Source organism: Pimephales promelas, chromosome 4, assembly GCF_988280905.1.
Source record: "Pimephales promelas chromosome 4, fPimPro1.hap1.1, whole genome shotgun sequence".
NCBI lineage: Eukaryota > Metazoa > Chordata > Actinopteri > Cypriniformes > Leuciscidae > Pimephales > Pimephales promelas.
In genome coordinates this window covers 23512606-23539676 of record NC_142772.1, presented here as the reverse complement: position 1 = coordinate 23539676, position 27071 = coordinate 23512606, and the positions used below count along the sequence as shown (strand labels likewise).

General features: G+C 36.8%; 1 protein-coding gene across 3 annotated transcripts in view; it reads right to left on the bottom strand.

Moving 5' to 3' along the window:
- The window catches only part of edil3a (EGF like and discoidin domains 3a), a 231918-nt gene that overhangs the window by 14949 nt on the left and 189898 nt on the right, over positions 1 to 27071 (bottom strand). For all 3 annotated transcript variants that reach the window (XM_039653200.2, XM_039653201.2, XM_039653202.2), the window contains one exon: positions 8537 to 8692. In XM_039653200.2, coding sequence (XP_039509134.2) covers positions 8537 to 8692 — 156 coding nt within the window. The remainder of the gene's footprint in view (positions 1 to 8536; positions 8693 to 27071) is intronic.

The window sequence follows — 27071 nt, the reverse complement described above, 5'->3', positions numbered from 1 at the left end:
TTGAGTTAACTCGCGTTTATAAGGCAGCAGGTGAACTTTCGTTTCTAAGTTTAACAGACTTGAAATGTTTTACAGTGTAGGTCATCTGGAAAGACCCGGAATTGGTAAGCTTCACCCCACAAAGCAAACATCAGGAACTTCCAGTCTTGTGTCAATATCCCCTGTTCCTGTTTCACGGTAGTGGAACCACACAGTTAAAACAAGGAGAGCAACATTCCCCAACATTTCCCCTCTCATTTTACTGTCTTTAGGACACAAAATGAGATACCTGACAGTAGCTTTTACGCTGCCTCTTTAATAATTCCTGTTAGGGGAATGTTGAATGTTATTTGTCCTGGGTGATAACAGGAAACAAGAAAACATTCAACATTTTGCTGGAAACCGCTGCCCCCTGAATCCCCTAACACAGTCTCATCCCAAAAAGTCATATAACTGACGTCTTGGGACGTCTTTTGACCATACGTCAATATCTGCCTTTTTAGGGCCCCCCTTAAACGTCGGTAGATGGCAATCCCGGGCCGTCATACAACTGACGCTTTACCTTTAACGTCAGTTAGGTGACGGGTTAGGTTTAGGGTTAGGTTTAGGTATGGGGTAGAGTTAGGATCCCATAACCTCATCTACCGACGTTTAAGGGGGCCCTAAAAAGGCGAATATTGACGTATGGTCAAAAGACGTCCCAAAACGTCAGTTATATGACGTCTTGGGGTGAGACCGGGTTGAATCACCAGAGGTGGCACGGATGTTACGGTGGTTTTGAAAGAGCCGCTGAGCGTGACGAGCCGGGCCCCAGTCTTTACGAGGGGGAACGCAACTTGCCATACTCTGCTTTGCCATAACTGTTGACTCCTTTCTCTCATTACTTTTTCTAAACTCTTTTAAGATCGTTGAGAGATGAGAAAGAGAAAATCTGCACACTGTTCAGTAATAAACTAAATAACTTCTAACAAAGATCTGTAGTAAACAGAGAGGAGATAAATGCTTGCACACCAAACACAGAGAGGTATCTGAAGACAAAAGACCTGATGATACACCTGCGGCTCATCTATTTATAGCCTCGCATCACGGGTGTGCTGATGACGTCACTGACCTAGGCTATATTACTACCGGTTGATTTCATCGACGTGTTTACACACTATATCCCAATGTTCCCAATGTGCTAAACAGCGCAGCATCGATTGTAACTTTTGAAAGGGAACTTGATTTTCACCACAGGGGGAACTTTAGTGTGTTTATTCTTGTTGGCAGTTTGTGTTATTGTGTTTGTGTAATTTTAATGTGTTTTATTTAAAACACAAATTAGGATAATCAATACAAGAAGAAAAAAAACAGCTGGCAAGTTGGCTGTTATTTTATTTAAAAAAAAGTGAAGTGGGCTACTACGGGATGAAAGTATGTGACTGTGGCATATTTCTGCAACAGCTCCAGCTATCTGACACACAAGTGTGTTATTTTAGACACAAAATAGAACGGTGTGTTCACATACCATGATATTTGATAAGTACACATATACACAAATATTAGGCTGAAAAAAATAACACTAAAATTATAACTTTTTGTGTAAAAGTTTATTTATAACTAACACTTCTCTCATCTGCCATCTTGAATTTATTTTTGTACACTGAGCTCCTCACAATGCACATGCCTGTACAAGGATCAAAACATGAGTGTTAAATCACAGCTAATGTGAAACTGAGCATCTATTCAGTACAACATATTTTATAACTTTCAAAAGGTATAATATTGCTTTATATTGTGTGCCAGCTGGCATTATCCCTCTCAATTGCTATCATACTGAGCCAAACTAATTTTATGCATGTTATGGTCTCTTCTGTAGTGCACTAGCTCGCTCAATTTAATGTTATTAATTAATGATCAAGATGCTTGAGCTCTCGCCCTGTCCTGACACTGTCTTTACTGTCTAAAAGTGGCAGGCCGCATGATTTACCCAGGGGACTGAGATCCCACACCCAGACAGGGACCAAATGAAGACACAGTAGCTTTTAATATAACATTCCTTTTCATTTTAAACCAACCTTGTAAGTCAGACTCCTCGCATTCTTTAACTCATCTATATAGTACACACATGAACAGGCTGTGTTCTACACAGCAAACAAATCTCGAATAACTGATCAGATGTGAGGGCTGCATGGGTACAGTTGTCCTATTTCCCCTGAGTGCTGATAAAACTGAGAAGATTTGGTGGCACTCAGCAGGAAAGCAATCCTATAAGGTCCGGATCCGAAATTCTGCCATTTCTTAGAGGCGTGCTAGTTTAACAAAGCTACTCATTACCCCTTTGCTGACATAAGCTTTAGTTGGCAGTTTGAAATTATGGTTGTGTGATTTTGAGAGCTGTCAGTTGATTAAAAATATTTATTTATGATTAATTTTATACTTTTTATATCTTAATACATGAACAAATATAATTTTAAGCACACTACCATTCGAAAGGTTGGTGTCAGTAAGATTTTGGAAGGAAATACATACTTTTATTCAGCAATGATGACTTTTATTCTGCATTTAATTGAGTTGTAGTAATGATTGAAGCAATCTATTTTTATTTAAATCTATTTAAAGAATCCTGAAAATTATCAAAAGATTCCACAATAATATTATGCAGCACAATTGATAAAACAATTGCCGTCTGTGGGCAACACGTTTTGGAGTGGCCTCTTTAAATAAAAAGGAGATGTGTCATACCCCGCCTGCTCTCCAGGTTGCTGAGTTCACACTCGGTTCAACTCCACCCCGTTCGCCTATTTTTGTAGTTTGATTAGAGATACATGATTATATAGAGTCAAAGGACATTTTTATTCACACTTTAAAATTTCAACAACGGAAGACTTGGCCTTCAAGCCTTACATGTGCAATCCAGGGCAAGATAGTTGAAAAAGAAGACGGCAATCCTGCAGAACAACGTCTTCATATGGATGTAGTGAAATGGTATGTGTAAAATATATTGTGTTATAAGTAAAAGTCGATTATTTCACTTGTTAAGCACACACTCTAAAAAATGCTGGGTTGTTTTAACTCATTTTTGGGTAAAATATGGACAAACCCAGCCATTGGGTTAAAAATGTAATTTAAAAATGTAACCCAATGGCTGGGTTTGTCCATATTTTACCCAAAATTGGGTTAAAACAACCCAGAATTTTTTAGAGTGCACTAACAAGACAAATGACTACGGTCTAATCTTACCACTAAAAATCTCTATTGATAATATGATACATTTAGAAAAAGCATCATAAAACACAGCAACTAAATGACCATTGATGAAACTCAAGAACAATAATACTACAGACGTCTAATGTTAGCCTACTTCAAAACAAAAACAAAGAAAGACAAAGGTACTGCTAAACCATGACCACCATGTGTTTTAAGAAAGTAAACTCCTTTATTTTTATTAACAATATTTACAGCTTATCGAAATGCTTGTTCGTCATCTCCAAAGATAGAAGGAATTCACCCCTCTTTCAGACGAAGTCGATCGGCAAACCCTTCTTTATAGTGGCAGAGGTTGTTGAAGTTGGAATCCTTGAAGTGCTCCGGGTCACTACATCCAACAACCGAACATTTTGACTTGCCCTCTAGTAACATTATTGAGCTCGGACTACAAAATCGGAGCGAGAAATAAGAATGGCGGATTGCTCGAAGTGTTAGGCCGGTAGTCAACGTCCTTATTTGTCAGTTCCGCTGCAAATACTGTGACGTAATTGTTCAAAATACATCATAGAGAGCAGAAAAATCTGAACAGCTTGAAAAAAATATGACCAAAACAGAATATAAAGATATAAACGAAGCACCTGAAGAGAATAATTTCAACTTTTCTGTAGTTATAAACACTTAAAAATATTAAGTGATATTTCCCCTTAAAAAAAAACTAACATTAATGGTGACCCATTTCACTTGTTTCACATATTACCAAACTGGCACCTTTTCTCAGAACCATGGAGATATTTTTCGGTGATTCTGAAAATGATTCCATGTTTTAAGAGGAACAGCTGTGACTGCTGGTTAATATATTGGGCTAATGCAACCGGTGTTACAGAGCTCATCTCACCTGAAGACAGTAAATTGTGGGTTTCATTGAATTCAATTTCATCTTCAAGGCCCATCATCCTCAAAACCCTATTTCCAACAACCAGATAAATAGCACTCTACAACTATACCATTAGACCAGGTCCAAATCTGAAAGGTTAAAAAAGAGATATGATACAATCTGATATTGGTTTTCCCCCCTTGAGTTGAAAGCAATTGTGGATATGAGGGGGTGAGATAAGATTTCAGTAGAGCTTGAAAGCTGCATTGTGACTAGTGTGATAAGAACCAGACCAAGTGATACGTTTAGAAGAGTGACCGGAAAATGCCAAAAATCGTGTAAAACTCTTGACCATCGAGATACTGCCTGTCCATCCATATTGTGTCTTCACAGGTATTAGTGCAATCATTTCAGAAGAGCACCTCTAAAATTCAAAAGGTAATAATATCCACTGTGCCCTTTATTGGTCACTAAGCCTCCCTTAAACTTCCTGCTCAGTGGCTGGAAATAGAGTTTTACTTTTCCCCTCCAATCTGTTCTGGTCTGTGCTTTCTATTTAACCCATTGGGCAATGTTTCCACTGTATTGATTTCTACAATGTGGACATCAAGGGCACCTACTACCAGAAGACCCAAGGGGACATTCACCTTTCCTGGTCGATTCAACACTGATACAGATTATACAGCATGAGAATGATCCATCCATTTCTATATATTACTTTCTGCTGGTCATACCCATCATGGGAATCCAATCTCGTTTCTTCATTCAAATGCTGATATAAATCGTATAAGCCAAAGCATTACTGATACATGGCTGGGTGGGGGAAGGGCATCCACTTGGCAGCTAATCTTGTGATGTGATCTTATGTAGCCCAATGCCTGCGAGGGAATAGTCCTATTCACAGGCTAATTAACCCCTTGACGTCGACCCCAGGCTAATCAATGATGGGTGTGCATTGTGCCAATCACAGCGTCTTCTATAGGCCTACCAAAAGCTTCAGGGGGCTGAAGATTTCTAACAGGAAACATGTGAAACATTGTTTTTAAGGAGATGATTGTGTGGAAATTATAGGGTAAGTGAGCATTATATGAGTGTGCAAACATTTTTTTTTCTCTTATCTCTAGATGTTAGGCACACTCAGATGAGTTTAGGTTTTGGCTGAAGTCAGACTGAGATCTGAAGAATACATTATAATGATCATGAGCACACATGAGTGGTTGTCACTCCTCTTCTGAGTGCTTATAATGTTGTACTGTACATAGAGAGCAGGTTAGTGGGTAGTGACAACCCCAGTCAAATCAATTTTAATTAAATCCTTCTAGTGTTTACAGAACAAAGCTGCACAACTTGTTGTTAAGGCATTGATGCCACTCTTTGGTGGACAATGACAGCTTGTCAATTTGATATCACTTTTCACCCAGTGCAGTACAAATCACAGGGAAAGAGTTATTCATTTAAAACTTTGAAAGTATTTATCTTGTCACCATACTGACCATAATGAGAGAATAAGATTTAAAAAAAAAAAATAAATTACATTTTAAGGGCACTATGATTTTTTTTTTTTTTTTTTTTTATGGTTTAAATTGTAATGACCAATTTATTTAAGATGTAGCCCTAATGCAAAACTTTCTTCAAAGTTTAAACCAACCTTTTATTTTGACCATGCTATGTAGAGTCTCACTGTGTTTTTTTGTAATATGATAGTTTATTATTTTTATTTTTATTTTTTTTCTCAAATTAGGCTAAAATGCTGCTAAAGCGACTCTCAGAGCATCTGTGTAGATGAATTGCATGCATTAATGTCCTCATATTAGCTGAAAACATCGCAGGCATGTTTCAGTTTGTGTTCTGTGTTGATGCTACCACACTACTAATTCAAAAAAGAGCTTCACAACAAGCTATTTGATTCCATTACAAATTATATTCACAAACAAACACTGTTTACTGCCTTAATCCATGTTTTAGTCATCTTTTAGATTTTCCATTTTACAGCCCTGACTGCTTGATCATTTTTTTCAAACACTAAAAATGATATTGAACAACCTCTTCAGAATGTACATCATTGCTAGGTACAGAATAGAGTCAGAAGCATCAGAGGACAAGCTCAGGCCAATAGACAGGACACATAACCCACAAGAGGGTTGTTAACAAACATTTCTGGCACACTATTCACTGAGGCTGGGCAGATTGGACTGTTATCTGCATGTAGGCAGACCATGGAGAAAGAAACAGAGTGTGTCCAGGTATCCTGGGACAGTGCTGACAGGATGTAGGAGAATATACAGCCCCGTTTCCAGACAAGGGGATCTTATGACGTTTATGACACAAGCATGTCTATTGAAGCCATCTTAAAGGGACAATGTGTACTTTTTTAATGTATTTTATTATTTAAAATCAATATTTTTATTAATATATGTGTCCTCAATGGTGTACAGATAGCTCTGCCAATTATCTGACTTATCCTCTTAAACAAAGAATTAATTATCTTTAAATACATGGGACAGGTAAGTCCACGGAGGCTTCCGTGTTGTTCCGCCATCTTGAACAACTATAATAGCAGAGAGGGACAAAAAGTACTAGGCCAATGCATTTCCACAACGCATTTTCGTTCAGAGCCAGCGTGATGTGACTGAACACAGCAGAAGTGGAGGAGCAAAGCAGTGTGAGGCGCTTGTCACTGCCACTTTTTAAAAGGCTGCATTGCAAATCCTTGTCACCAGAAAAGTCCAAAATAGATTGTCAAAGGAAACTTTACCGAAAATTAGAAAAAAAAAAAAAAAAAAAAAAAAAAACACAAGTTAGTGTCGGGATAGTTTCATGGATAACTTTATCCAGATTAATAGAGCTAATGCAGGAGAAAGATTTCAAAAGAGACACTGAAGTTGCCTTCTTTCTTCTTGACAGGTAAGTCAATGTTATAGTCTTAATTACAAGCTTTTTTTTTCATTGTTTGGTTGTGTACTTTATTTTATAGACAGATGGACATTTATAGTTAAAAGTTGATGATGATATCTAGCAAAGCACGTACAGTAGGGCTACTTCAGAAAATATAACGAATAAAGAAGGCATAACTACTTATTAGAATTGTTCAAGTTTTTCCCAGTCAGTAATTCATACTGTAACATTCGTTTGTTCGTTGTGTCAAGTTACTGTGTGTTTGAAAAAAAAAAAAAAAAAAAAAACCTGTTCACCTGAAGAAACACTCAACAAAGTGCTATTAGAAGACATCCTGTCATAGCTTTTTGGTACATAATGGCTACCGTAGATGCAATGTGCATTTGAAAAAGCGAGGTGCTGGAGAGCACAATTTGTTTGAATGCAAAATACATTTTCACAGCTAGATGGGAAAAAAATTGTACACATTGGCCCTTAAAGAAAACAATGACTATCTAGACCAGTGGTTTCAAACTCGAGGCCCTATTTTGTGGCCCTCATACTTGACATTAAATTTTAATGTTAGTGCATGTGCCGTTAGTGTGTGTGCCCATCTTTGCATGTGCCGCATTTTTTTTTTTTTTTAATTCTTGTGGGCTACCATAGATAGTCAATTGAAAGCTTATACGGTGGGTTTGTTGTTGTTTGAGCGCACTTGCCGCACACCTACATTTGAAATAACGAACTTGAGTGCCAAAATATGTGAGCGCGATATGTGAACAGGCCCCTTGGCAAGCAACCACCAATCAGGCCACGCGCTACTGGTAGCTTGCGAGAGACATGTTGGAAACCACTGCTCTAAAACAATGAGAGAATGATCATTTTGAGCTTGTAATATGCGTCCAACAGGTCGATAAGAAGGTTTGTTTTGATTTGTGCAAAGTCAGTAATTTTCCTGAGACACTATACATGTGTAGAAAACATTCAATATCATATTAATGTGTTGTATAAAGAAAATGAAAAGGACATGAGCACATATACTGTAAGTATCACAAAAAAATGTGTTATAAGGAAAATAAAATAATGTTTGTAAAATGAAGCATCACAAAGATGTTGTGTATAAGGAAAAGACAAAGAAAGTTTGTAAAATGAACTTCAACTGTCAGAAGGACGGCTCATGAAGAACCAATCATGTACAGAAAGGAATGTTCAAATTCAGATTAACAGTTCAGAATAAACATTAATAATAAAGATTGAGAAGATTCAGTTGTGCTCCTTTTTTGGAATACTTGATTTCTATTTTTTTGTGGAATACTTGATGCGGCCCCACCTGACCCAGACTCTACCTCCAGCGGCCCCCAGTTAAGTTGAGTTTGAGACCCCTGATCTAGACAGTGTTTAGGTTTACCAAAAAAACAAGTACACACAGTATGTGGTAAAAAAAAAAAGAAAAAAAAAAAGAAAAGAAAAGCGAAAGGAATAAATACACACAGAAATGGAAAAATAAATCAAGGTGATTCACATCAACCTTGAGATAAAAGCGCCTTTGGTCAAAAGATTTCTTTTGGTCTTGCAAAAATATATGTTTTTGACATGCGACTGTGAGAGAAAGAATCCTACCTTGTCTGTCTTCTGTTTTTCGTCTTGATATATAAACCATCTCTCGCCGTTATTGCTGTAAGCCACCTTGTAGGAGCCGACAAACTGAACATGTCCAAAGTCTTTAGCCCCCTGGGTAATGATGCCTGTGATTTTTGTTGGCCGAAGCATGTCAACCTGAAAACACACACACAGAAGGAAAGAAAATGAAAGAGTCCAATAGGAAATTTAAGTATATCAGTAGGATATTTTAGTGATTACTTGACTTCCCATATAGCCTGAATCTTTCACCGTTATCTTTTACATTAACTTCTAAAGATACAGTCAATTTGTTTTGATGGTATCATCAATTATTCATAGCAGTGGGCAATAAGATGTACCCTTTTATTTCAGCTCAGCAGAATTGTGATTGCTAGCCACAGCAATATGTGATAATTGCATTTTTTAAAATATTTTATGCGCATGTATTTATTGAGAGATTTTTTTTTTCAAAGAATAACCATTTTGTTGTGCTTTATGCAATCTAATTTGTAAAGTCAACTAAAATATGTACTTTTAAATGTTTATTTGCAATACTAAATTCCATCTTTCAGATAACTTGACCAACTAATGTAAATGATTTTATGCTTTGTGAGCTGATGGAATATAATTAGCCTACCTAAAAAGTAGACTTGTTAGAGGCTGCAGCAGTCTCGTTCAAAGTTTTAAGTCATTACTGAAATTTTGTCACAAATGGTTTGAACTACACCACAAAACAAAAAGGAGAAGGCAGCTCTTTTGTACAGGGAGAACGTTACTGTTAAGATAGTGTTGGTTAAAGGACAAGTTCGGTATTTTACACTTAAAGCCCTGTTTTAAGATTGTTTTTGATGAAATAGAGCGGTTGAGATTAAAATTTGAACACATGCTGCTGTCCCGAGAATTTTCGGTTTCTGTGGTTGCACCAGCCAAGTCAATGTATTACATGAAGCAGCTCAAACAGACTTAAACCAAGCAGCTTTCTGTTGGTCATCGTGGTGAATCTGTTTGACTAACTCTAAGCTCTGCACCAAGGTCACTGAAACAAGAAACAAGAACAAGAAACTAGATTGGGTATTTTATAAGAGAGAGAGGGAAAAAAACACTTCACTTGACTTCTCTTTAAATACACTTGGTCAACACACATACATTCTCTAGGGAAATAATCCATTATTTTGTAATTATAGATTCATGGCTTGAATGAATGGAAGCACGTGACACACCTGCGTGTCCTTGATTTCACACAGAAGCTTCAAACCAAAGCTAATCTCTCTCAGACCAACGAATCAAGCCAGTCCTTCTGAATAAAGGAGGACCTTGACGTTGAGGCAGTAATTGAAGTTACATGTCTTCAATGTCATAAAATGAATTCTGGTGTGTTAGCTTGTAAACCATTTTAAATGATAATCAATTTGTCACCTTGGAATTATTGTAACGATGAGGAGGCAAGGAGGAATCCAAATGCAAGCACAATAGTTTTAATAATGATAATAAACAAACAAAAGGGAAATCCCCGGAAAACAAAGAAACTAGAAACAGGAACAAAACTCAGAAAACTCAGAAACTCAGAGCAAAACTCAGAAACAACGCTACAGTGAAACATCAACCGACACCCAACAACTGAAACACTATCTGACATTTTTGTCAAAATTCAATTTGAAAGTTAATCACATATTCTTATTCTGTGACAACTTATTTAAATTCCAATGTTTATTTTGTATGTTAATTTAAAGTTGTGTACATTTTAGGACATTTTATTTAGAAAACAATCCATCTACAAGTTATATTTGTCAGCCCCCCAAAAAATCAAATCAAAATCACAATCAAAATCATGAAGGCACACAGGAGAACCAATGAGCCAAGACTGTTTAATATAGACTCATGTAGGCTTCCATCCATTCATCTATCCCTCCATCTATATATCTATCCACCCATCCAATTACCCATCTATCCACCTATCTACACATCCATCCATCCATCCGTCCGTCCATCCATCCATCCATCCATCCATCCATCCATAATTCCCCACCATATTCCTACATAAAATGAACATCTGCACTGGACAAAAGAGTACTTTTATGCTTAACTTGAACTAGAAAATAATTATTCTGTCCCTAAAATTTAAAATAAATTTCATAGAAAGCATTCTTTTAAATTTCTCATTTATGTCGGTACATTATTGGAAGACTAAGTTTATGTTTTAAAACAAAATATAAATTGTAAACTTTGTGTTACTTGAAAATTATTAATTAAAAAAAAGTATAACATATTTCTGGCGAAATGCGAAAATTTGTTAAGAATGAATTGCACTCACTGATAGCGCTGGTCATTTGCACATGCTTAATGCTCAAAGAATTTGCGAGAGTTTGGGGCAAATCAGGTAATGCCATAAACTTACCAATTAATCACCTAAATTTGCTTTTTAAAATGCCAAAAGTATGCTTGTCTACACCATGCCGTACGAGCTAGACATACTGTAATATGACTTATTATAATGGTCTTCTCTATCATTTAGTGTGCCAATGCCACCATTTCTGTAATTGGCAAAAGCCCCATGTTAATTGCACCAGCCAAACTGCACTGAATTTTGTGAATAAGGCTAACATTTTGTGAAAAATATATACACATAATGAACATAGAAAGGTTTGTTTGTGATGAACAGAATGACAATCACTAATACAGCAAATACAGCCTGGTTAAACTTCAGCCAGTTATTGAATAAATGCATTTTTGTGCTAATATACTGCACAAAAAATCGGTGCAACAAAACTGCATTCACCCCAATGTGTCTAACATTCACACAGACAAAAGGGTTGGAGGTTTTCAGGAAAGGCTGACTGAGGATCTGCTTCTGGTACAATGTAACATCAAAATTGACATTAATTCACAGTATTTTTCCTCAAGGCAGATCTAGATTCAGAAAACACCTTATTGTATTGTCCCTTCACTCTAACATGACACTACAGTATATGTTGCTATTTATCAACACACAGTCATTGGCATATTACACTTTGTGTAGCCATGCCAGTTTACATACTCTACTATAAATAAATTACATTTTGTTGCACATGAAATATACTAAATTAAACAGACCTCATTATGGTCACACAGTTGCGATATTAGCGTCCCAGTTGCTAAACTAAACTAGTTCCATTTTGAAAAGCCTTTTAATTTATAAATCCTTGAATTCTCTGACCCACTTTCACGTCTACTTGAGAGAGTCGGATAAAAGGGTAAAAGAGGGGGTGAAGACATGAGGTAATTTCAGCTTGACAAGAATAATATCCAATAAAGTAGACAGCAGTGCTTGTACTGTGCACACAACACCTGAGGTGTGCTCAGAACATGGTTATAAGTAGAAACAGAAATGCGATTACCTTTTATTTTATTTTTTTCCCCTTATAATGTTCAGACTGGTAAAAATAATAATAATAATAATAAGCTGGGTTTCTGCATTTCTTCATATTTTCTTATTATTCACTTTTATTCATTCCCTAAAATCTCACCCTCCACTCATGCATAATACATTCTTCAGACACTAGACACTAGAATACAGCAATTGCATTTTTAATAATAACTATTAAAAATATTTGGGCCAGAATCAAAATCAAAACCAATAAATGGTTTTAATTTTCCAGCTTTTCTGCAAAATATACTTGTTTGAAACCTGTAACACAGGGACACCAACACAATCTGATGGAGCATGACATCCATTTCTGATGCTAAGGGGGCACTATAGTTGAAGAAAACGTCTAAACTGTGCAAGAAAGTATTTGCCATTTACTACTAAAACAACTTTATAGGCTACTGTGGATCCCACAGGATTTTGTCTGTCATATTCTGCATTTACTATATATATATATATATATATATATATATATATATAGATAGAAATACAGATTTTTTTTTTCTTCTCTCGTATAAACAAGGTACATTCAGTTCCAGAACCACTCCCTTTGGTCCCCTGGATAGGGATCAAATATTTTTTTTTTTTTTTTTTTTAAACGTTGCTGAACAAGGTGACAGGACATCAGAAGAGGAAACTTATGGTAAACTAATTGCTAGACTTTTAAATGTATGAATATTTAGCCAATCATTTCGCATTTGGGTTTTTAGCGACCCAGAACTATATCTAACAGATTGATATCTACATGTCGCGATATTATAAAACTCTCCTGATATTAGAGTAACATTAAATAAAGCATATTTAGTTACCTTTTGGAGCTTGAAAGGGTTCAGTTTGAGCAGATGTTTTATACCATCATCACTGTACTCGTCAGAGCTCATCTCCCATTACATTCTCCATAGCTCATATTCACAATCTCAAAATCATTATTTTGATCACTGAAAGTTTATTCACCAGATCCACCATGAAGTACTAATATTAATATTAATAAACTAATATTGTGTCCAGATCTTGCTCTGCAGTAAATCTCAAAGACATTTCAGTTTTGCTGATGATACTTCCTATTCTTTTGTTTTCTGTTTGCTGTTACTATGAGTGAAATGTCACTTCATCTTTGTGTATCAGACATTGCCTCATTGTGGAATAAAGGTGAATTGAAGAGTTCAGATGCAAAAGCCTCTAAATGCCATTTGAAATTTTCTTCTTTAATGTTCAGTAATTTCACTTAAATAACACTTAATAGGTAATTATCATTGCCATTTAAGTGAAGGGTTTTAGATTTAGAGGCTTTTGCATCTGAACTCTTATTGCACTTATTCAGTCATCAAAGAATGAATTATTTTTTTGCCAAAAAATACACACATTGGGTCGTTAGCAATCCATTACAATTTAAAAAATAATAATGAGAAAACAGGCATTTTTTATATTTTTTTTTATTGTTATATTGTTTATAATGAATTAATTGAGGAATACTAAGGTTGGTTTGTAACTTAAAAAAAAAAGTGATAGGCTGAGGACGAGGAGTGAATGAAGTCCAGGGTCATTAAAGACCTGAGGTATGCATTTGAGGGTTAAAACATAATGCTGTCATATACCAAAGCCTTCACAGTTAGTTAGCAAATCTGTTTTTAAGACAGCGCATCAAGCATCAGCAAACCCTAACCCAGATGAGTACTGCCATTGAAATAAATGGGAATGACATAAGCTTTCTGCAGATATTACAGGCTTGATTTAGTACTCGTTTCATTCATAAATGTAACAATTTCATCACTGCATCTGCCATCTATGTTGGATTTAAGAATATTCCAACATAGATCTAATCTGTTTGCTTGATAAGAGAACAACAAGAAAGTGAGTGTGAGCCCCTCGAAACAGACAAAACTAAAAGCAAATTAGTCCCTTGTGGTGAATATTTTATTGCTACTCAGTTCCTTCAAGTCTGGATCATTCCTCGTCTGTACAGATTCGCACTTAAATCGCTTCTTTTCATCCCATTACATTAATTAGTTCCACTGCTTAACAAACTGCATACAAATCAGACCTGGAAAATGGAATACCTCCGGTTGAGAGAAAATGAGAGAAGAGAAGTAGAGGGAAAAAAAGACACAATTTTACGAGTAAAAGCATCTTGAATTCATAGCAATCGTCCAGATTTGAACAGACTTGACAGCTTCTCAATTCAGAGTGCGCTTGCTCTGCATGCATAATTCACACAGCCAAACCTCATCTAAGAGCTTGACACACACACACACACACACACACACACACACACACACACACACACACACACACAATTACTTTTCACAGAAAAAATCACCTTTGTGAGAATTTTTGGAGAACATCCGCAGTGCTCTTGTATTGTAGAGGCTTGAGGCTCTACCAAAGATATCTAAAAATCCACCACTGCATTCATCCATTCTAGCATATAGATAATTAAAAAAGTTTACTCCCTGGAGGACATCAATATCTTTAGCCATCCGTGCTTCAAATCCAGTTAAGAGCTAAGGACATTCTTAAGGTGACAAATGTACCTCCTAGTCGTGTTGGGAATCAGTCTTGTTCATCAGTGAAAGGACAGGATAGAAGCTTAGATATTTATCAGGTCATGCATCAGTCATTTTGCTTTGCTGTGTTGCCACAGAGTGTACAACAGCACTGATTGAAGAAATATGTATATTTCCTTTCAATAACTCAAAAGAGATGAAACTACAGATAAAACTGTCATTGCAGAGCTTGAAAATTGAACGGTTAGTGCTACAAATGCATAAAGGTGCCAGAGAATTTGAAATTGAATTGATCTTGGCATAGTTAAATAACAAGAGTTCAGTACATGGACATGACATAGTGAGTCTCAAACAGCATTGTTTTCTCCTAATTTAAATGTTGTTTAAAAAAAAAAAAAAAAAAAAAAAACCTGAAAAATAGGCGAATATCCACGTAACACCGACTGTGGCGCAACAGTCGGGATCATTATATGTACGCCTCCAAAAATTTGCATGTGTCAGCCCATGTTCAATGCCAGGCGGAACTGCACAGCCGAATCATCGGAAGTTCTTTTAAGAAATTAAGAAACAAGCGATTATCATAGGGAAAATGGCTTTTCATACCCTTCCGACAGAAATGTCAACAGGCGTGGTGATGTTTATCTATAATCGGATACCATAACAGTTTAATTCAAAGTTGTTAGTTTGCACTGCCCATTTCACCACATAGTTATTTTCTAACCTGGGACATTATCAAGCAGGTTTCTCACAGCGGCTCATACTGAAGAAGGGGGCAATTCCAACTGTTTTCCCGCAAGCGGTAAACTAGTGATTTTATTATCGACAATTTACACTGTGTTATCTAGATCCAGCGCAAGATCCTAGTACAGTAACAAATAGCAAACTCCAAGTAACGAACATTTGTAACGCTTCTCATCCGTTGAGCTTCTCATCCTCCCACCTTACATATACCTAAACGTACCCAGCTCCACCTCCTGATCTCTAAACCCACCCCTAAACCTACCCAGCTCCACCCCCTGATCCATAACCCCACCTTTAATGTGTTGTTTACTGTAACACAAGGAAAAATAAATATTCTCTGGCGACAGTAGGAATTCACACATAACGTACATATGCATCGACAAAAGCAAACAAAGGTGAGATTCTTCCGTGATTTATTTGAAAAGATGGCGTCAGCCATACAACGCACATGTTTAGATAATCTAAACTTCACAAAATATGTCGCATAGATTCAACATAATTTTACATATTGTTACATAACATCCACAAACTTTTTTTTTTAAATATTATTTGTGAAATTAAAAAAATGTTTAGTTACAAAAACACTCATTTCCCCGGAGCACATTTTACCTACCACCATCATCATCATTGATAAACTTCTCAGCTGGAGGTGGGGGGTGTGGCCTCACTGGTGAAATTTCCACAAATTACTCATGTCACCACAAGGGGTTACCAAACAGTTAATAAATAAAACAAAACAGTAATTTTGGTGAAATACATTTATAGTAACATGTTTTTCAACCCCCCTGTTACACATAGTATTACCAAGTATGATAATACATCAGGGTTTAGTTGCTCACAGATAATGTTAGCTCACTCGATCCTTCTAGCTAAAGTCACATTCTTCACCACATAAGTTGAAGCTATATTTATTTGACAAGGTGTCTAACGTTAGCCCATTTTTTTTAAATGTTTTAATTTTTGAAAACTGACGTATGATTATTTTGCATGCTTGGATTTGAGTGTGTGAAGTGAAACAGCCAATCAGAGCAGAACCCCTAATTACTATTCATGATCCTTCCAAATAAGATAAAAACAGACAATTTCATTCTAGGGCCAATTTCTAGAATTGGAAATGGACCTGTAAAACCATTTTAACATTTTAAATGCTAAAATTGTTATTTTGAGAATTTCTACCTCAGCTCGAGCCAGTCAGGGCTCCTCGACCGCAGCAGGCGCGTCCTGCTCCTCCATCAGCCTAAGCGGCTCTTCACTGTACTGCAACTCGTAAAGATAGGATTCGAGCAGCAGACTTTCAAAAATCTTCTTCTTCCATATCATGTTTAGTTTCTTCCGTCATTATCATACTTCCTATCTCCATTGTGCTTGTTAGCTTAGCTTCCAAAAACAAGATGGTGGATATGGATTTCAGTTTCTGCAAGTGAAGTCCCACCCACTGATCTGTAATAGGCCTGTAGGGTGAGTGGGTCCCACACCCTTGAATAATAATGAGCTAATGTTTGTAGTCTCTACACTCCTGTAGTCTCTATATTTCCTGCTTATTGTAACGCAAAATGACGATTTTTACGTCATCCCATCCTCATCTCAGGGGAAAATAAGGGAATAAAACATGACCATTCAAAAATATGACCGGGTTTCTAAAGATACAAAGCTTAATGCAAATGGGTGAAGTGTCCCTTTAAAGGTACTATATGCAATATTTTTTTTTCGCCACCACGGGTTGCTAACCTCTTACAATAACAAAGGCGTATATTGATGACGTATATTCTGCATTAAGCCAATTATGGATCTTGTCGTCAAGCTGATGGATCTTTTATGGATGAGTGAATACACTGACGTTTTAAAGGGTTAGTTCACCCAAAAATGAAAATTCTGTCAGTATTTACTCACCCTCATGTTGTTCCAACCCCGTAAGATCTCCGTTCATCTTCGGAACACAAATTAAGATATTAAGATCACTCCTGCATACTAGTCCATAGGCTTATTGAGGGAATGACTCTTGCTGGCATCGAAAAGTCATTAAAGACATCGTTAAAATAGTCCACGTGACTACAGTGGCTCAATTTTAACTTTATCAAACGACGAGAATACTTTTGTGCGCAAAAATAAACAAAAATAACGACTTTATTTCAACTATTCACTTCCTTCTCCATGGGCCTGTAGTCAGTAGTGTGATTGCATAAAGCTACGTCACACATAGGCTCACTATTGGCCAACGCTGGTCATGTGTGTGATGCGTGTGACGTACAATAACAGAAGCTTACGCTATTAACCCTTTAACATGACAAGCAGTGCGCGATTGCTAATGAGAGACGTGTACCAGCGCCACACGCGACGCGAGTCTTGCGGATATGAAGGAATAAGGACATTTAATTCTACCGAACTACAAGCTGAATTACTCACACAGGTCAGTTTATTAGAGGAATTAAACTTAAGGTAACGCAGCGCTGCTTCACTTGGTCTAACATTACACTATCACATTAAACAGCATTTGAGTGTGTTGAATGACATTAGTTAGGTTGTTTGTTGGCTGTATGAGACTAAGCTAGATTAACATTAGAGAATAACATACAGATCATTGATTAGTTTGCTCACCATGCTCAACATTTGCTCACCTGTTTAATAAAGTAACCTGCAACACTCGCGTCTCTGTCGAAGTTAGTCGCGGACATGGATCTCTCGGCATCTCGAAAGATGTTGATCTTCATTTTAGTCCTCTTTTTGTCTCAAAGTCTGCTTGCCATGGTCCATAATGTTTGAACAAAACAACAACAACAGCGTGAGCGTCCTTCTAGGCATAACGGGCATAACCGACCCAGTTGTCAACGTCTATCGCCATGGTTACTTTTGCAGTACGAGGTCAAACCTGGCTGAAACCAGGGGTAACGCGGATGTGACATCATTGACTGGCGACTCCTCACCCCTGCTTACACGCCCCATTTCCTTGGTTAAAATCGCAATTTTCTCACGATTTACAAATAGTTGAAAACATTTTGGATATTGTAAGTAATCAACTAAACAAAATATATAACATTTTCCTAGTGGTTTTTGGATATTTTACTGCAAAAATCATGTATATTGTACCTTTAAAGCAGATAGATGCAATAATATAACACCATTTATCAACGAATCGAATTTACACTGACACTCTGGGAAATCAACTCAAATTGGGTAAAGTGAAAGTTTCATTGGTCTTCATCTAACAGATAGTCTGTGATGTGGGTTAGAAGCACCCTCAAATTAGATTAGTTCATTTGTAGATCACTTGCAAACACATTTAAGTTAACATTTATGACTTTCAGGTTTGGATGAGAGGGTGAAAACTCACCAAAGTACATAAACAACCATAAACAGGCTAAGAAAAAAAACAGGCTAAGCTAGAAGCTTCCCAACAGATTGTTTTCAATGCTACGTTTAAATAGGTTCAGTTCAAACCAATACCCAAGCTAAAAGTCTTGCTACAGTGCTTACATGGCATGGAATGGAGTGAAGAACAGTCACATATATTATGTAATAAAACTAAACCCAGAAAATTGAGGGTGAAGATAAAAGCCACTCGAGGTCTTGGAATGAAGAATAATGGGTCTCATTCACTAGCCATGCATACAAATTTAATACATGTGTGAAATCTGTGTATGGATATTATTTTTTTCACACGTGGAATTAATAGCAAATGAGACCCAGTGTTCCTTTTTTTTTTTTTTAACCCAGGACCAATAGCTGTTTCCCTGGTGAGCACATCATCACCATCTGCCCACAAAAATACCTTGATGCATCTGAAAGTGTTCCTGCCCTTCATATTTTCACACCTCTCACATTTTAAAACAAGAAAGCACCTTCTCTTGGCACATGAACATAGACATCTGTTGCATTCTATTGCGTTCTCATTCTATCAGCAAACAACTTCACAGGAAATTAGTAGTGTTAAAGGTAAAGTGAATCATATTCACTGTTAAAATATATTTTGTTTTCATTTAATATGCAAATAACACCACACTTAATCCATCTGTAGTCTAACTTCTGACTAGAACAATGTGACTCTAGTGTTGGAACAATACAAAATACAAACTTCTTGTAAACGGCAACCTGATTATCTAGTTTGTGTGTGTGTGTGTGTGTGTGTGTGTGCGTGTGTGTGTGTGTGTAATTCTGAGATGCCACAGGCACAACAATTATACACTTCAACTTTAACTTGTATTGTTACTTCGTGATAATGACCAGGGGCAATGGACAATCAACCATGAAGTAGTGCTATATGACTGAAAAAAATAAAAATAAAATAAAATAAAATAATAGGAATGTGTAGTATAATGCTTTTTATTGTGAAATACAGGCTAATTTTCTCAAAGCGGATTTGATTCATAGTTCAATTTAAGTTGCGGACTGGAATGGAAGCAAGGTTCATGAAAACGTGTTTTTTTTTTTTTTCTGTTCAATAATTGTATTGGAATTGTGAATCTGTTGTTTCCAACTCACAATTAGTTGAATGAGATAGCATGGCTTCAGGTAGAGTTCCTATTGATTCCCTTACAAGGCTGAGTAATATAAGTCAAAAACAATAAAAAGTTCTTTCATTCAGGATGAAGCAATGCACGTCAACCCAGCCGGGGTGGCGGGGGCTGGTGGGTGCGGTTCAGACAATAAGAATGCCACTTACCAACATGTTTCAGACATTTTGGTGTGCCAGAATATATTTGCGGATCACTTTGATTGGTAAATCCCGAGGCATACTACAGATCCTTCTTTCCATGAGCACTGATGGCCGCTTGTTGAGCTTCATTTTTCATGTGTGACATTTAATCAAAACAGCAGTAGCCCCAGCCTTTATTTAGCTAGTCATCATTACTGCTCTAGGAGACAATTACAATTCCTCTCAACTTCTGTCATGTCGATTCCCTCATTTTTCCAAGGCAGCAGTTTTCTCAGATTTGTTGTCTTGGGTAGTGACATATTCCATTTTTGAAGTGTGTTCATAATAAACAACAGCGACAGAGCAGAAATTTAATCAACGAGTAAGTAGCAGCTTTGAGACGTGGACATGGCAAGATGCACCCAGTGCTATTGACTAAGGGAACTCGTTTTCATTGCCAGAAGCATCCACCAGGTTACATACCCAAACAGCCCTCCAAACACAGAGCAATTATACCAGACCTTCTGATTAACACAAACACATGTTTTTGTTTGCACAGAGCCTGACATTAATCAAGGCATTCCCGCTGAGTACGAATCAATCTTGCATTACTTCTAATTACTGTCCCACGCCCAGACTCCTCCATTTGAGCAATTTGTTCAAGCGTAGACAGATCACTAGTCTGTTTAGATTGGGTTCAAATCTGTGTGGTGTCAGTAAAACAGTGCCATTTATAGGCACAGGTTGTCTTATCTGATCAGTGCCACTGACTGTGCTATAACACCTTCACTTTGGGGTGGTACTAAGTATGTTTAAAATATGTTTTGTTTTGTTTTGTTTGTTTGTTTTTAGCACATGGCCAGTGTTATACACACGGATACAGTTGGAAAGATGCAAGCTTTTTTTCCAGAATGCCTAAAGTAAATATGAAGAGTTCAGATGCAAAAGCCTCTAAGTGCCATTCGAAATTTTCTTCTAGAATGATCATTTTTTATCAAGCTTGTATATGGCAATGATAATTACCTATTAATTGTTATTTACGTGAAATCACTGAACTTAAACAAGTTTGACAAAAAATTATTATCAACTCTTCATATACAGTATCAAATTATCAACCTTTTGTGAACACAGCCAGTCTAATCTTAACTTAAGACAACTGCAATGTGTGTAAACAATAGGATTTGTGCTCTAAATCCAGCAGAAACTCTAGAACAATCCGCACATTTGTCACTACCAGCTTTTCACAGCATTTGGCTACATGCTGTCCGACATCCAACACACACAACAAAAACTTGAATGCATGAGTGTTAATGAGAATTATCAAAGGCTATACTGATGAAAGCTAAACGCAATTATTATTAGAGTCATATTTTTGCAGCTCCACACACTATGAAACGTTTTACGATGTAACGATTAAAAGATGCCTGTGAATCATTTGCAATTGACTAAATCAAGGTCAGTAAATTAAGTCCCTTATAAGTCGTCTTATCATAATTGACATATTATGTCGTACTATATGTATTGCTCAGTCTAATGACATCTAGACTGATTTATGCAATGGGTGATGTATTTAAAAAGCCAGTCCACTGCTGCTTTGTAGTGAGAACCTTGTTCAGCTAACTGCACTTGTTAATCAGAACATAACATTTTCCGAAATTCTCCTAGCTACATATGAGAAGAGAACGATAGAGATGATCTGAATTAAATGTAGAGAATCAGCCATATTTTTCACAGCACAGGAGATAATTAGCTGAGAAAACACATGACTATCATATGTCAGAAGCTGCAAATAGCTTTATTTATGAGGTGCTTGGATTGTTGTGAATACATGGAGTGAGAAAGCAGGTGATTTTTTGCACCGGCAGCTGAATAATTTGAAGGGTATATTTCATGTGAGGTGAAGAAACGTGATTAGCAAAATAAACCACAGAAATACTGTGATATTCACAGTTGAACAAAGCAATCATCAGAGGTCTCAAGTAATCATCATTTAGATTAAAAAATTCCCAATGTATTTTCATCCATCAAAAAGTGATGCATGAACCATTACTACAAATGATCCAGCTGTGAACACTGGCTGTAATGTTCTTAACAAACATCATGTTATAGTGCCAGAAAAGCTAGGTACTAAAACACTGCATTATAAACTACACAAACTATGTTTTATACAAATTGGAATTTATTTGCATTGAATTAATGCATTTTAAAGCCAACTACATTAAAATTAATATTAACAAAATAATAGACAGCATCCATATGCTGTAATTTAACAATTATGAGCTTTTCTCAGTAAACGTATTATGCCATCTGCCCGTCTAGCTAGATAAAATACCATATTGCAATATTTTGAAACATTTAAAATTAATATATACAGCTATAATATAATCATTTTTACAAATTATTGTATAAAACATCTGTAACTTTGGTTAAAATGAAAGTGCCCCATTTGCAAATTTAAAGGTTCCTAATTTCAATTGTGGAGGTGTCCTACGGCATGTTTACCTTGCATCAAAAAACGTTTCATTTTCTCATAATTTACATTGCACATCACGTTTCAATGATTCAGTGATTCAGTCTCTCTAAATCTCTCCTTTCCATGGGTCTCTCCTTTTACACACTGTAAAGACCACAACAATTGTGTCAATTTGAACATATCAATCCGAGTGCAATGATGAAACATTGGAATAACTACAGTAGTTATTCAATCCGTACCTCCACCGCACGGACGACTTGAGCAGGACATTTCTCAGTGATATGCTACTAAGTTTGTCAAACGTTATGAGATGTTGCAACTGTAATTGACCATTCGCAAAGCCACTCATTTGGATCAGTATGAAAGCTGCAACCAGTCACATCGAGTCTTTGTGCTAAGCTAGGCTAGCGGTGGGTGCGTCAAACAGACTTATAGCACGCACGGAGATGAAAAAGGTATGTATGGACTTATCTAACTCTGGGGGGTAAGGTGAATAGGCTAAAGTCCCAAAAAGTCGGAGTGTTCCTTTAATAAAAACCATTTTAGGTGATAGTGGCCCACAGCTGATTAGATGAAGTATTTCAGTAAGACAGAAATAACGCGACTTAAAGGGTTAGCTGGAGACCTACAACATATAAAACACAAAACTAACACTATAGAAAATATATACATCCTTATTTATTTATACGGTTGTGATTCAGAGCAAGTTGGTCCAAGTGTTTACTGTCCTAACTTAACGCATCAGCGTTTTGTAAATCCCATTTATACCTTATGGAGATTTGAGAAGCAATTGTCAACAGGTTATTGCTGTTGTATTGTGTTCATTTTAACCACTGACTCCTGACATCACTTTTAGAAAGATAATTTGAATTTGCAGAGATGAAAACAGCATCTTATCCACATGTACACAGCACAAACCAGCTACAGTGTTTGAGGGCAGGCCAAAGTAGATGTTGTTTGACAGACACCTGAAAAGGACTAAACACATGGCTTAAATACATGGGAAAACGGGATTAACGAAACACACCTGAACTGAATACTGAAATCAAAATGTAAACATGGTGACACACTGACAGGGGATAGAGGAAGACAGGACAAACAAACAACTTTAGCTACCAGGAAAAACGACATAAAACTAAATGAAAACAGAACATGAGACAAATAATAATAATACTAATAATAATATTAATAGACCTTATGCACCAGAGAAACAAGGGCGCCACCATCTTTAGAATATTGTCTTTGAACTTCCGGTTTCGCGGTCGCTCTGTATATCTCTATGGCACTGCTGTCCAGGAGTAATTCGCTTTGAAGTGGATTTACTTATTGTGAAGTTCATGAAAGTTGTCATGAGGGTTGTTATGTTTAAAGCAATTATCTTAACAAATGTCAGTAGACCGGGAAAATTTTAAAACGAGCTGTTCATTCATAAATATAGGCAAGATTGCTGTGAAAATACAGACTGGAAGACAAAAGACAACGAGTGCAGCGCTGAAAAGGGGCGGGGCTACATAAGGTCTACAGAAGGGAATAGTTAAGCATAAACATAATTAATTGCATGTAATGACACGTTAACTTTGACAGCCCTTATTATTTTTAACATGTCTAATTAAATGTAATATTTCTAATTTGCAAAGAAACACTGTTTCTTGAGTGCGGTGTCATCTGTGGTTTTTGGAGTAACTGTGTCTGCACCAGCAGGGTCAGCATAACATTTAGCATATGTTTGCATTGCTGCAATGATTCTGTAATAAGGAAGTTCTAAAAAGAGCCAAGTGCACTCTGGCAGGCTCTGTGTTTTGCGGTTAGCCTGTTAATGTGCATAATTAACTAATAAGTCTCTGCCAGCTGGAACTCAGCATATTCACTGTTTGCTTCAGAAGATTTCACCATCTCATCTTCAAGCATCCTCCAAAAGGGAACGAGCTTCTAATCTCATTCCCATCCCATGTCTGCTGGTGTGATGCTGGTTTCTGGATTTCAGAGCACAGTGGTTGAGGACCTGTCTGATTGGTCTAAAAACCTCGAGAGCAAAGTATTTGAAATTCAGGGTTGGTGTCTGAGGCAAATACTTGGCTCAGAGCAAAAACGTCACAACAGATTAAGTAATCCATAAATTGCATGAAGTCCATAAATGCATAAAGCTTGAGAAAATAAACATTTGCAAAAATGTATCCAAAAATACTGTTTTGACAGTTAAAATTCCTTTATGCATTTTTGGGTATTTGATACCAAGATATATTAAAATGTCATTGTGAGGGTTGATGAATTAATTTAATATCAAATAAATAATATTTAATTGATATAATATATATATATATATATATAATTTTAAAAAAAAAAAACTCACAGCATTTTAGGTCAATTTGACTCCCTTTATGCATTCTAGGTTTACTCGTTGACCTCACGGACAGTGAATATCAAGTGCTTGCTCACTAAGAAAGACTACAATGACTTTGTATCTAATAATAAAAAAAACGCCTCCAGCAGAATCAAAGGAGACCAGTCAACGCACAGAACAATCCACCTGGTTGGTCAGTTGCCAGGAACAAAATAGGAAAGCTAAAAGGTTTGTAATTTTTTGTAAATACAATACATTCCCCGATTAAGAGATTAAGGGAGGATCACTATTTCACTATTTTTCAAAATATTTTTAATCACTATTTTTCAATTTTTTTTTAAATAAGTATCTTATTCTCAGCAAGACTGATCAAAGTTCAGCAAGTTATTTGATCAAAACTAAAACCAGTAATTAAATTAAAGCTGCAAGCAGCGATGAAAGGGCCCTCGCACCCATGCCACTGCCACCCGGCGGTTTAAGGAAAACAGAACACAGTGCGCAGTATGTAAATATAGGAAGAGTTACTTTAGGATGTGTTTGGGGCTATGCTCCAAGATACTTTTTAGTAGGTATTGAGTCATTACATGTATCTTCCGAATTTAATCCACGTACATGAAACGTAGTGCATGGGACAATTAGTCGAAATATTTAGTTTGCCCCACTTTTTGCCCTTTTGCGCCAACCAATTCTGAAACCCATATCAGATGTAAATTTCGCACCCGTGCCAACACCACCCGGCGGCTTTAGGAATACAGAGCATGCTGGGCAGTACGTAAATATAGGAGGGACATGTTTGTAAAGAATCTCGGCTTAAGTTTATAGCTCAATTTGAATTCAGGGGAAGAATATTCCAAAATCAATGATCTGGATCAGCAACTTATAGAATATTCGTTACCGAGTTTCTCACATGAATTAAATCACCCAACGAGGGGTGTGTCACAACACACGTCTGCTTCAGGTATATATGACGAAATTAAACACAACGAATTATGATTAATTTGGAACATATATTTTCCACAGATCGGGGCTGTTCTTTATAACAACAAGGATTACAGATTTCTCAGTCAGCGCGCCAGCGTGCGGATCTGTAAAACTATTAATCACTTGATCTGTTTAGCTTACTATTCTGACAATGTTTTGTGCACTCAACAAAATCAGCTTGTAGCGTTAGGATCTAATATTAAAGAGGCTTTGTTATGTGATTAATACAAACAATGGCAAAGAATGTATAAATGAGTTTAATAAAAACACACGACTAAGTTACACTACAAAAATCACACGATATATGTATGTACACAAAATGAAAGTGAAACTAAAAAGGAAACAAGGGAAAATGGGAATACAAAGAGAAGTACAGTTACTAGCACAGCTTTAAACCTTCAGAGACAACCACAGGATTATATCTTGAGTTTCAAATTTGATGGAACAAATTGCTATTCAGACCTTTGTATGCTGGGAGCGTGCGGTTGTCCGTAAGGCTGGAGACAGGTTCCTTTGTTCTCCCCACGTGGGTGTGCGTCGCGGGAGTTCAAAACGAGTTCGTGCTGGATGGTGTCTTCTTGTTCGAGAGGACACACGTACGAACTGTAACTGGCTATTCGCAAAAGTAAACGAAGTAAGAATAACGAAAACTGATAACTTTAAAAAGCTTCAGAAGACGCCGAGAGTGTCCAAGGAATTCCGGAAAGAGTTCAAGAGTCTAAGCTTAAGAGTAAGAACAATAGCAATCAGGTAAGAGAGCTAAGAAATTAGGAGACATAAGAGCCATAAGAGTTAAGAATTAAGATAGCGATGAATCTGTGGCGAGAGTTTTTCAAGGGTGTTTTGGGACCCCCCTAACCCTCGGATGGCCAATGAGCGTCACACAACTGAAGGAGCGCGCGCCCACTTGATTAACATATCACGTTGTTAATCTGGGTTCTTAAGACAAAGGAAAAGTTCTGCTAACTTTGAAAACAAACTTATACATAATGGTATACATTTCACAATATCGATATACAGTTTAAAAGACAGATCATGCTATGAGGATTACAAAGACATCAAACACATTGGACTATTTTGACAGCATTATTGAATTACATGTTTAAAGCATTGTATTACAGTTATCTAAACTTCTTTGACACGCGTGAGTCCATTCGAAGCTGAAATAGTGAATTACAGTTCTTTTACATGTATTTCGGCATACTAGATAATTTTGGTAACTCTTTTACAAGCTTTCAGAGATGTCCGTGTTTGTGTGCGTGCAGGAATGTTCAGCGTGCGGACGCGTTAATGTGCGTGTGTGTGTGTGTGTGTGTTGCACGTAGGTGTGGGTCAGCGGGTCGCACGTATATTGCGATAGAACAAACGAAGTCTGGTTAGTCTCCAGAGTTCCCTCGCTTTTGGAGGTGTCAAAGGATCAAAGAGGAGAGAGAGTTAATCTGATCGCGGTCAGTTTAACTGG